Source organism: Drosophila arizonae, chromosome 3, assembly GCF_054131065.1.
Source record: "Drosophila arizonae isolate 15081-1271.41 chromosome 3, UAZ_ARI_1.0, whole genome shotgun sequence".
In the NCBI taxonomy this organism is placed as follows: domain Eukaryota; kingdom Metazoa; phylum Arthropoda; class Insecta; order Diptera; family Drosophilidae; genus Drosophila; species Drosophila arizonae.
Window position 1 is genome coordinate 30,395,896 of NC_142923.1, and position 12,721 is coordinate 30,408,616.

The 12,721-nt window shown below is 36.1% G+C and overlaps 1 protein-coding gene and 1 long non-coding RNA gene across 4 annotated transcripts in view; one reads left to right on the top strand and one right to left on the bottom strand.

The window, feature by feature from the left end:
- On the top strand, positions 1-12,669 carry LOC108610090 (amino acid transporter heavy chain SLC3A2-like). Of its 3 annotated transcripts, none has more exons than XR_016269150.1 (5): positions 1-288; positions 3,059-3,424; positions 3,818-3,999; positions 4,054-5,658; positions 8,954-12,669. XR_016269150.1 is itself a non-coding variant. In XM_018001931.2 (4 exons), exons 2-4 carry the CDS (start codon positions 3,074-3,076, stop codon positions 5,267-5,269), a joined length of 1,749 nt encoding a protein of 582 aa, XP_017857420.1. In that variant the 5' UTR covers positions 1-288; positions 3,059-3,073; the 3' UTR covers positions 5,270-6,915. The 3 variants fall into 3 exon arrangements, 1 of the variants encoding a protein (XP_017857420.1); XR_016269151.1 differs by lacking the exon at positions 8,954-12,669 and adding an exon at positions 5,728-6,915; XM_018001931.2 differs by lacking the exon at positions 8,954-12,669 and having other exon boundaries at positions 4,054-6,915.
- The window catches only part of LOC149270043 (uncharacterized), an 11,356-nt gene continuing 7,588 nt past the window's right edge, over positions 8,954-12,721 (bottom strand). Inside the window, exon 2 of the long non-coding RNA XR_016269168.1 lies at positions 8,954-9,034. This is a non-coding gene — a long non-coding RNA (uncharacterized LOC149270043). The remainder of the gene's footprint in view (positions 9,035-12,721) is intronic.

The window sequence follows — 12,721 nt, forward strand, 5'->3', positions numbered from 1 at the left end:
TCTACTAAAAACCAACTATTAGCAGTTGCCAAATTTCAAAAAGATATATTTTGATTTTGTATAAAAAATCAATTATCGATATATTAAATATAGCTTCAGATATTATCCGCCACTATGAGGCAAGAGAGCGCATGCGCTGTTTATTAGTTGCTTTTGTTATTCAGGCGAATCAAATTATAAAATAAAGTTTTGCTTTCATATTTCATTCATGATATATGAAAATTTTCTATTTAAGTGGTAAAACTCATCTCGTATATTTACGCAATTAATGAGTAAAAGTGGGCTGAGGTATGTTATATATAATACAATGTATTTACGAAATTTAAGTAATGTTACATATATGTACATATGTTATGTTATGTATATACATATATGTATCTTATCTCATAGATATGCTTATTTACATATATTTTCAAGATTTTGATAAAAAAAAAAAAGATTGATAATAAATGTGTAGAATATAGTTCTCCAGATAAACACTTTCATTTGATTCATTCGCAAAGCATTAATTCAAAAAATTATTAAATTGATAGCAAGATGATGATGCCCTCTGGATGCTGTGACCGCTGAAATTTTTTTTCGACCTTTCATATGGGTTTAGCCACATGATGGAAAAATAAAAAATGGGGCAAATAAGCCCAAATCACTTTAAAAATACATTGAACGAAATTTAAAAATTTGAAATTGAATCGAGTTAAGCGACCAGCATTAGTTATCTCGTTTTGTTAAAGTTACCTGATTTAATATAAAGTTTCGTGAACTCCCTATTATATTTAATTAGTATTGATTAGTAGATTAAAATAACAACAAATTAAGATTAATTGTTATTTATCGATAATTTTCTACTTGGATATTAATTTGTTCATATGTATATCATATGATAATTTAAAATTAAAAATTTTTGTTGGGAAAAGAGTTAGCCTACTTAAAACAGAGCGAAATTATTTTTGTGGGGATGTTTTGACTTTTGACATTTAATGGATACATTGGTCAATCATAAAGTAATACTAGGGGAGGTTTATGTGTCATTTGGTTATATCTGATTATTTTTTATTTATATTTTGCTTATTTAAAAATATGATCGGAAAACCGTGGTGTTTTCTAAATTTAGCTTCGCGTTTCTATAAATAAACGGTTAAAGAAACCAGCCTACAGTTTTGAGTGATTTCTTTTTATACCCTGAACCCATTTTCAATGGAAAATCAGGGTATAATGGTTTTGCTAAATGTATGTAACAGGCAGAAGGATGCGTGGCAGACCCCATAAAGTATATATATTTTTGATCAGGGCGACGAGCTGAGTCGATTTAGCTCTGTCCGTCTGTCCGTATGTTTGAACGCGTCGATCTTAGAAGATATAAGAGCTATAGACCTGAAATTTTTTTCCTAGGTCCGTGTATAGCACGCGCACATCGAGTTTTGCTTTAAATATCGATAACTTGCCCCGTTATTTTGCTATCGATTAAAAACATTATTGAAAAGTGGTAAAGTAATACATTTGTATCTCCTACATCTTTAAAGCTAGACTCTCCAAATTTTTAATTTATACTTATATGGATTTAATACAATTTCGGTTTTTGTCAAATATTATCCGCCACCTCTAATTCACCCCTTCATCCTCACATTTGTAAAAGGCGTATTTCAAATACTAGAGACTTGTGCTTTGGCAAATACATGCATATTCATATTATAATCATAATCTAAAAGTTTCATGAAGATCGTATGTTCACAAGAAAAGTTAGTAAACAATTAATTTCTCATAGCAAGCCAACACTGCAGCCCATACGTGTTTATGCGTGCGTACGTATGCGAATAATTTTTTAAATATCAGTTGCTCGACGGGTTCAGGTGATCTCGTAGTCGAGCAGTCTCGACTACAGCTTTCTTACTTGTTTTAATTTAAATCATCTAAATTTAGTTCATTGCAATGTCTGTAAATCCAAAAGTGTGCTCCGCAATTAATAAAGTTTAATTTGATACTGTTGGCTATAATTATAATAGACAACAAGTAAGAAGACTCTAGTCGAGACTGCTCGACTAGGAGATACCCTGAACCCTCTAATCTGACATTCTAATCAGTCTGCACTTCTTTTCGACACACATTCATACACACGCATGTATTAGAGCGCGCTCTGCTAACTGCGCAGTAAGCAGCGACTACGCTGTAGTGTGGGCAACATTATAAGAATTTATTTGTTGAATAATTTAATTTCTAGACGTACAAGATTAATGAAACCTTCCAAAGCACACGTCTCTAGTACTTGAAATACGCCTTTTACAAAGGTGTGGGTGAGGGGGTGGACATAGGGGTGGGGGGTAAATTACAACAAAAATCGAAATTATATAAAATACATATAAGTCTACATTTAAAATTTGGAAGCTCTAGTTCTAAAGGTGTAGAAGATATAATTAAATAACTAGCTTTCGATAAGGTTTTTGATCGATAATAAAATATTGGAAGTAGTTATCGATATATAAAGAGCGGACGGACGGACGGACAGACAGACAGACGGACAGGGCCAAATCAACTCAGCTCGTCGCCCTGATCAAGAATATATATACTTTGTAGGGTCTGCCACGCCTCCTTCTGCCTGTTACATACATTTCAACAAAACCATTATACCCTGATTTCCCATTGAAAATGGGTTTAGGGTATAAAAATGCAAGCAAAGATGCGAGCACACAGCAAAAGTTAACGGTTGATTCTTAGTTTTCTATAAACAGATCACAAATTGCGGTAAATTCTACATGCTTCTGTCAACAAAGTACAGTAAAATTTAGTTTTGAAAAACCTTATAAATGTTGTTAAAATTGGTTCAAACTTTAAGCTGCTGGGTGGGTTATAAATATGATAAGCATTGTACGTTTATTAATTCGCAGGAAATTGTAATTTGCATATTATTACAAAAGTTATTGATTTTTTAATTTAGAAAATATAGCGAAATATCCAGTTTTGCACATAGTTATACTAGACCTTTAAACCTCCAAAAATTGATTTGTGATCAAAGAGATATATAAGTTATATGCAGGTTATTTTAACGAACATCTATCATTTTTAGTAACATCTGTTAAACATGGACAACATGGAAATATCAACGGAACCATCTTTGCTTGAAGTCGAATTGCCACAAACCCTTCTTGAATCACCGTCAGTTTCCACATTTTTACCAGATGAAGAAGCTTCGATTTGTCCATTGCTTTCAAGCAACACCGTTTTAGGCCAAACCTTAATATCCCACCCACTCAGTCCGAACGTTGTTCCAAGCGATATTACCTCATCTAATATAAGTAATACCGACTGCAAAGCCGAAACGAGCTCTTCTGGAAGTAGTACAGGAATAGCAATGGATGCAATGGAGACGACAGCCAACCTTTTTAACAAAGTTAACTATCATCATCTACAAAACAACAACATTACAACTCAGGTAAGATTCATAAAGTCCTGTACAATCGCGTTTTCACTGTACTTGCATTTAATATTCTGAGCCCACTCAAAATGATTAACCAATCATCGATTTAGCTATATCTATAAATCTGTCAGTTTGTATCTTTTAACCCGTCCATCTCGAAAATAATATGATAATTGAAGAAATAATTTGATTAATATTATGAGAGGCTTTAACAGTAGCTAATTTATAAAATTGCTCTAGATAAAAAATATGTTTTTCTATCCACTATTTTTTTATTTTACATATAATTTTTGGTGAAACTTTAACAGTACCCAATATTGATACGACAGGCAATTTATTTTGTGAAAGAATATAAACATTGAGTATACGTACAGCCATTTGGGGTTTATTTATTGTACTTTTTATCAGGAAGCCAGCAATCACTGTTTAAAAGTGAGCAGAAGGAAATCCAAGGACACACCCTCTTTTGTATCTTGGAATTGGCCACTAATTCGGAAATGTACATTTTTCGTATTCGTCTCTGCAATTTTGGCAATATGCTCGATAGTCGTTGCAAAAATAGTCAGTATGCCAAAAACATGTAATCCAAAGTAAGTAAATCTATTTATAAAGTCTCAAATTAACTATCTTCCATTTTGCTTCAGAACTGCTTGGTATCGTGGAAGCGTTTTCTACGAAATAGATCCTGCCTCCTTCAAAGACACTAATAATGATGGAATTGGCGATATTAATGGAATAATAAACGAAATAGATTATTTTGTTAATTTAGAAATATCTGGAGTACGACTCAACTCTATTTTTGCATCACATTATGTCAGCTATATTAATGCTACATCGATAAATATAATAAGACCTGAACTAGGAAACCTGAATAGTGTAAGAAATTTGGCTAAACTCTTACACTCCCACAATCTGACTCTCTTATTAGATTTACCGCTGCAACATGTGATTGCAGCTGGAAAAGATTCTGACGCTCTTGATGTTGTTTCCAAATCGATTCTACATTGGATTAACCAGGGAGTGAATGGGTTTTATTTAAAGGGACTGGAATCATATACAAATACTCGAGTACTCTTAACCTATTTGTCATCTTGGAAACGTATACTTGGGCCAAACAGAGTACTTATAGTAGGAGAATATCTTTTAAAAAATAAATCAAAACCAGAACTATCTGCCATGTTTGAGCATATTGATTTGGTTGACTTTGTTTTAGATATTGAAAAAAATTCGCAAAATTTAAAAAAGTTCACAGATAATATATTGTCAGAAATGCCAATTGGTGACGACAAAACTTGGGTTCACTGGTCGATCGGAGGAAATTCCTTTAACAGGCTTAACACTAGTCAGCCAATTATTTCGAAACTGTTTGCAGCAACAATTATGTTGCTAATTTTACCGGGGACCCCAAATATAATGCATAGAAACGAAATCTTGATTGCTCAAAGAAAAAATCATACTTATTCAGGACAAACTACTCATCTAATGAACGATGAATTAATGAATCACGCAATGAGCATAAAATCATTGGATGAACTAACTATGGTACATAGGATGATATCATTACGTGAACATTCACCATCAATTTACAAAAAAGTTATTTGTAAATCTGATATAAATAAACCAAACACTCAAATACTGACTCACAGCAGTGCCGATATTCTGATAATAGTGCGAAATTATCCACGTAAAAACTCATTCGTATCAATAACAAATTTCGGGAATACCAAAGTTAGTTTAGATTTAACGTCAAATTTTTATAGTGGAACGAGAATGCTTATTGTTGGATCTGCTGAAAAAATATACTTTAAACAATTTTTAATTGATGCATTTAACACGATTGTAGTCAAATTGGATAAGTAGAAGTTGATATTGCAAATGAGATATATTATTTTTTAAATTATGTATGCTATCGAATTGAAAAGAAATATAATAATAAATTGTTATACATTAAACTAAAATTATCACATCCAAAACCCTCTCAAACTAATTTTAAAATCTAAATACGCTTTTACACATAATATATTTTTTTTTTTTTATCATAATCGATCAAATTATAATGTCATATACTGGTAGGCTTGAACTTAATTTTTTAATTTAATCCACTCAGTTACATACATTTTTATGTTTTGATTTTTACCTCATATTTGCTATTAGCATCATCCCCAGTAGAATATACTTAAATTGTAATATGAACGAAGCCACATGTTAAAATTCATTATAATCTATCAGTCAAATTAGCAGTCGTATTGGTAAGCCGATAAATATTAATTATTCAGTTTCAATACTTACGGTAGTATTTTTATGCTCATTCACGAAAGTGAAATGAGTATATTTATTTTATGCAATGTCCGTCTTGCTGGCCGTCCGTCTGTCCGTATGAACGCAGTCTATTTCGGCGCAATTGAAGCTAGAGACTTGAAATTTGGAAAACATACTCTTGTATATCTCCGATTTATAAGGCTTTAAAATTTTCCCGATCCGCCCACTAGGGGCGAGGCAAATCGGAAAATGCATTTTCCGATGTACCAGAAATCATGTTATTTGAAGAGCTAGAAAGCTGAATTTTGATATGTAGGTCCGCGTCGAACACCCAAAATCACAAGCTATGGCGGATACATCTCCGCCCGTTGGGGGCGTAGCAAATCGGATAAAACTGTATCTCCTAAAGCTGTAAATCTAGAATGCTGAAATTTTGCACGTGAGCCGATGTTTCGATTCAATAAATATGGGTAATTCTTATACCTGAAGATATCGTGATTTTTCCAATTCTGCTATATTTTAGGCATTATTGATGCTAGAGACCTGAAATTTGGTATATATATGTGGGTTGACCACCCAAGTCCCACGAGCTATGGTAGATATATGTCCGCCCCTATGGGTCGTGGCAAACCGTTAAAGTTTATATCTCCTCCAGCTTAAGAACTAGAAGCTTTAAATTTGGATAGTTGAGTTACCGGTAGCCTCCTCTATCGATGCCCCAAAAATGATTTTTACGCATCTTTAGGGGCGTGGCATATCGAACAATACCCCTACCATATACCCCTACGCCATATAGCAATGAAAAGCCAGTGTAGCGGCTGGAAATTCAAAAACAATGCAAAGACAAATCAATTGCAATTGAGATTCTTAGAATATGCTAGAGTACGCATTTATATGTACATACGTACACACATACGAATGAGCGCTGTTTTGGTAACTTTTGTAACTGTAATTGCCGAAGTCACTTGCGGCATACTTTGTTGCAATGAAACAGATCGTAGGCGTAGTCTTGTATTAATGTGCATCCGAGCAACAGCAAAAATGTCGCGTAATAAACAATGTGATGTTTCGAAGTATTTTGATACCAATGAGGAAGGGGACTTTGCTACATGTAAAACATGCAAAAGCAAACTTAAAACCAATAGAATTTCTAATTTAAAAGCTCATGTTGTCAATGTACATCATTTGAAAACGACTCCTACTTCCGAACTGTCGGAAAACCCTTCTATTTGTTCGTCGTCTAAAATTATACGAAAAAAAAAAAAAATTAAATTGAAATGAACAAAAAGCAACTAATAAGGTCATACATTGGGCCCGTTACGGAGGACTCCATACCGTTCAATGTGTTAAATTCTGTTAATATTGACAACCTGCCGCTCTTCCATGGAGATGACGAATAAAAACATAAATAATCGCCATTATAAATAAATAATTAAAATGTTAATTTTCATTTATTTCGTTCATGACGCACAAAGCAAAGCAAAAACTGTGGAAGCTGTCTGCTGTGCTGTTCGGCAGTCGACAGTTTTTGCTCTAGCTGCGACTGCGACTGTCGCCAGTGAACGCAGTTCGAATTGTTTTTTGCTTTTGCTGCAACTGCGACTGTCGCCAGTTCACGCATCAACAGTTCTTGCATTCTCAAAACTGCCGAAGCTGTCGATTCCCGAAGCGCTGCGCTGCGGATCAAGAAATGTTTTTACTTTTGCTGCGACTGCGACTGTCGAAAATGCTCGCGGCAACAGTTCTAGCAATAACAGAACTGCGAAAACTGTTCGCAGTTTTTTAAACACTGGTATTTTATAAACAAGTAAGAAAGCTCTAGTCGAGAGTGCCCGACTACGAGATCCCCTGAACCTTTCGAGCAATAGCTGTTTCAGTCATTTTTCGCGTCTTTCTGCTTACACAAGGCACACACACACACACACACACACGCATACACACACAGTCATATACACACACATCATACACACACACGCTTACACACAGAGATACGCACGCACGCATAAACACGCATTGGCTGCAGTGGTGGCTTACTATGGGAACTTAATTGTTCAATAACTTTTGTTGTGGATGTAGTTTCTTCATGAAACTTTCAGATTATGATTATAACATGGATATGCATGTGTTTGCCAAAGAGCAAGTCTCTAGTATTTGAAATACGCTTTTTACAAAAGTGAGGGTGGGGGGGTGAATTTGAGGGTGGGGGGTAAATTTTAACAAAAACCGAAATTGCATTAATTGCATATAAACATACATTAAAAATTTCGAGACTCTAGCAATGAAGGTGTAGAAGATATAATTTTATTACTGGTTTTCGATCAAGTTTTTTATCGATAAAAAAAGATCTGGATGAGTTATCGATTTTTAGTGATAATCTCGATATCCGCGCTGTAAATACGGACATTTAAAAAAAAAAGTTAGAGACTTCAAATTTTTATGGAATTTTTATGGATTTGTGTAATAACAAAAATCAATGATGATGTCGGATGTGGGTTTTGTGGTACTGATTTGGAACACCTTAAATTAGATGATTAATAATTTTCTGATGTTGATGTCAGAGTGACCGCGATAAGCGATGCGATGTTATAAGCTATAATGATCGCAGCGATCTGCAAAGCGATGAAAGCTATCCGCAAAGAGAGAAACATTGCGAGCATTCAAATTTTAGTCTCAGCCGTAATGTTTTCATGAAGAAAAGCAACGGGATCCATCCACTAAATAAAAACTATTTGAAAAGAAAGGTTCATTACTTATATCCAAGTTTAAGACTAAATATTAACAAATTTTCTAACTATACGAGTATACGAATTTCCATCATTACTTTTGATTATTGACAGTTCAAGTGTAATTGAGAGCAAATACATACATACAGTGAACCAAAAGCTATTGGCACACTTGAAAAATCAAACTTCTTAGAGCTGTAACTTTTTTTTTGAACACAGCTATAAATAAACGAAAACTGGTATTTGTTAAAACCATGTTTTCTAATAATATCTAACAAAAAAAAATAATTAAATCTATCGTTTGGTTCACCTGCGCAGAACTAAAATATAAATTTAGGCACAAATTTTCGTCAAAAAAGTATTGACACAAAAGGCGTAATCAGTCATTTCCATCGGTAGTCAATCACCCCAATACTTTGTGGGTCCTCCTAGACTGAATATCCGCCTGCATACGTCTCTTCGTGCTAATTATTAGCCTTGACGTTTCATAAGTAGCGCGTAGCGCCTCTTTTAGAGAATCCTTTGAGGTATTTGATGATATCGGATCTTTTTTTTCTAATAGGTGCCACACATGCTCAATGGGATTCAAATCCGGTGATTGGGGCGGTGTTTTGAACTGCTTGCAATGGTATATGAGCCACTCCTGCACAAGATAAGACGAATGTTTTGGGTTATTGTCTTGCTGAATCTTTTTGAGAATGTTTATTAAATTATACAGTAAAAATATTGCAAAAAAAACATAAACGTACTTTTTTTTAGACTCATTCACGAAAGTGAAATGAGTATATTGGTTTTGTGCAATGTCCGTCTTGCTGTCCGTCTGTCCTTCTGTCCGTCTGTCCGTATGAACGCAATCTATTTCGGCGCTATTGAAGCTAGAGACTTGAAATTTGGAACACATACTCGTGTATATCTCCGATTTATAAAGTGCTAAAATTTTCCCGATCCGCCCACTAGGGGCGTGGCAAATCGGAAAATGTATTTTCCGATATACCAGAAATCATATTTGTTGAAGAGCTAGAAAGCTGAATTTTAATATATAGGTCCGCGTCGATCACCCAAGATCACAAGCTACGGCGGATATATCTCCGCCCATTAGGGGCGTGGCAAATCGGATAAAACTGTATCTCCTAAAGTTATAAACCTAGAATGCTGAAATTTTGCATGTAAGCTGATGTTTTAATTCTATGAAGATAGGTGAAAATATTATATATCTACGCCCACTAGGGGCGTGGCAAATCGGACCTGAAGATATAGTGATTTTTCGAATTCTGCTATATTTTAGGCACTATTGATGCTAGAGACTTGAAATTTTGTATATATACGCGGGTTGACCACCCACGTCCAACGAGCTATGGTAGATATATGTCCGCCTATAGGGGGCGTGGCAAACCGCAAAAGTTTATATCTCCTACAGTTTAAGAGCTAGAAGCTTCAAATTTGGATAGTTAAGTTACTGGTGGCCTCCTCTATCGATGCCCCAAAAATAATTTTTAAGCCTCTTTAGGGGCGTGGCATATCGAAAAATACCCTGTAATTTTCACATTTTTTGAGCGTAAGAATTCAAGTTTTGCATTTAGGTAACCGGTTGCTCGTTCTAAAAACTGGCTAAAATTGAGGAGTCTAGGGCCACTAGGGGCGTGGCAATCGGCATTTACAGTGCCCGAATTGCGACATTTATATGCGTCAGCCATCTATTAAGTGCCATTCAGTCAAGCTCGCACCTTCCCAATAAAATATCTATTTTATAAAAAACGAAATATGTATGAAAAAATAAAAAACATAACACAGTAAAGGCTCGACCCTCCTCTACTCTAACATTACTTGCGTCGCCCTTAGCACCCGCGCCACTGCTTTGCTCGAGCAATCAGTTGCTAAAATAGAATAGCTTATTAAGATAGCGTCATCAGACAAAACTACAGTAACGACTAGAAAGTCCAAGTCCTGCTGTTAGCTTGAAGCCGGTATCCAATGTATGGATATAAATATATAATAAAAATCAAAATTGTATAAATTATATATGTATGTAATTTGAATGCAATAGCTATCGATGATTTTCCAATTTTAATGGCATCATGCCGTGTTTTTTGTTGCGCGCTAGACTTGAAAATTGCACTATATACTCTGGTTGACAGCGTTTGAGCTGTGAATGAGTCTTCTGCTATCGGTATCGCCCGATTGCAACGTTCTTACTTATTTTGTAAGGTGGCCTTTTTGCCCACCTTACATATTGCATTCTAGCTGTCGAGTTTACTGGAGTTTGTAGTGAGTAAGTTAGTAGTAAGTTATATTTGTAGTAAGTAAGTTGGTTAGTGAGTTATATTCGTAGCATGGAAGATAGTGAAAGGAAATGAATTGGATTATAGTCATTAAGTTTATATCTGTAGTTTTGTAGCCATTAAGTTTACGTTCTGGAGTCATTGATTATTTTGGTAGATAGTAAGTAGGCTAAGTGTTAGATAGTTAAGTAGATATAGGTGTCATAGTCGTTAGCTTTAGATAGTAGGCAAAATTCAAATTAGTAGGCGGGCACGCGATCAGCAATGCAACCGTGCAGCTCGAAAGCTCGCGGTGGTGAATTGCATTGCTGGTCGCGTGGTAAAATCTGCACAGCGGCAGAAGAGGCTCGAAAGCTGCGCGCAGATTTTAATTAGTTTTGAGCACTCAACGCGAACGGTCGATGTCAAAGAAAATAATAAACGGATAGGCGAGGGGCAGGAAACGCGAGGTAATATGGAATAAAAATGTTAACGTATTTAGAAATGATTGTGTTCTCATTCGTAGTTGATTTGGTAATAATAACCCACTAATAATCTTAACATTACTAGCCGGTGGTTAGCACGAGGGCAATCCTGTGCGCCAGACGGCCAAAACTCTGGCACATAAAACCGCGTGGTCTGGAGTGAACGCCGGCGTCAACGCTGGGCGTTCCTCGATCTGCGGTCCACCAGTTGTAGTAGAATAGCCCCACTAACACCCCGCAATATGCCTTTGTAGCCCCGACCCCAGCAATCTAGAGTGCGCTTGATCGCGCCACTCGATCGCTGCAGCCATCCCACGTGCAAGCGTGTGCGGGCGTGGTCGGCGAGTTCGGGCTGCGCGGCCATTTAATACGTAATAACTCCCCCATCCTCTCCCATTTCTCTAACTCGTAGTCCCGTAGTAATTTACAAATGTCTTGTAAGTTGTGGCCCTGGGCAGACTGAAGCTCTGACCCCGGCTGGAAAATTCTAACTTTACAAGTGGCGCCCGAGCAGGGACCTGCGGGGCTAGAGAGAGTGCGGTATACGGGCGGCGTAAAATCCCGCCGGCATACCCAAATAGAGGTTATGGTAAAATTGTTGGTGGCGGTTAATGTGGACAGAGTAGTGGGCATGTGAAAGTGAATAAAAGGAGGGAAACTAAGAACATTCGCGAAAAGCGTGAAAATTTAAAGCGATTATGCCTTACGACGGCCACGGGGTCGGGGCAAAAATTTCGAGAAGTGTCAAGTGAAAAGAAGAAAAAGTACAGTGCGCGCGCAAATATTACGCAGAAGCGTAAATCGAATACGCATATGCATAAGCATATGCACGCGCGGGGGCAGCGTCGCGAACATTGCCGAAATCCAGCGAGAGAGAAGAGAGGCGGCCGAAGAGAGGTGGTAAGAGTGTAAAACGAGAGTAAGTGAAAGGGAAGTTAAATTGTGAAGGGTATTAGCGCACGCACATATAAGCGTGCATAGATATGTGTATGTATGTATGTGTATATATATATATGTACATATATATATGTGCGCATTTGTCTATGCGCGCATTACAAGGTATTCACCACTAATTTTTACATGCACATATATATATACATATACATGTGCGCTTTATTAAACGTTTTGCTATTCACTCTCTCTATGACAATTTTATATGCGTGTATGAATAGTGAAGGGTACTTGGCGAGAGTGAAGAATTTTGTGCATAGGCGAAAGGGTAAGCATGCATGTGTATATATGCATAGGTGCAAGCGAGAAGGCCAGTGCAAATGTATAAATATGTATGCGTGAATAGATCAAGAGAGTGAGAGAGCAATCGGTTAAGCGTAGGCGTGTGATTGTGCGCATATGACACTGAGTGAATTTTGACATAGATGAGCTTGCGCGTGAAAGAGAATGCATGTGTGATTAAGCGCATATGACACGAGGCTAATAGTTGAAAATGAGAGTGGACAGTGGGCCGAAGCCGATATAAAATAAAGTGAATTGTGAACAAATAATAAGCGAGACTTAAATCAATAATAATAAATAAATAAATAAATATTAAATGAATAAAAATAAATACATATCAAATAAATAAAATTT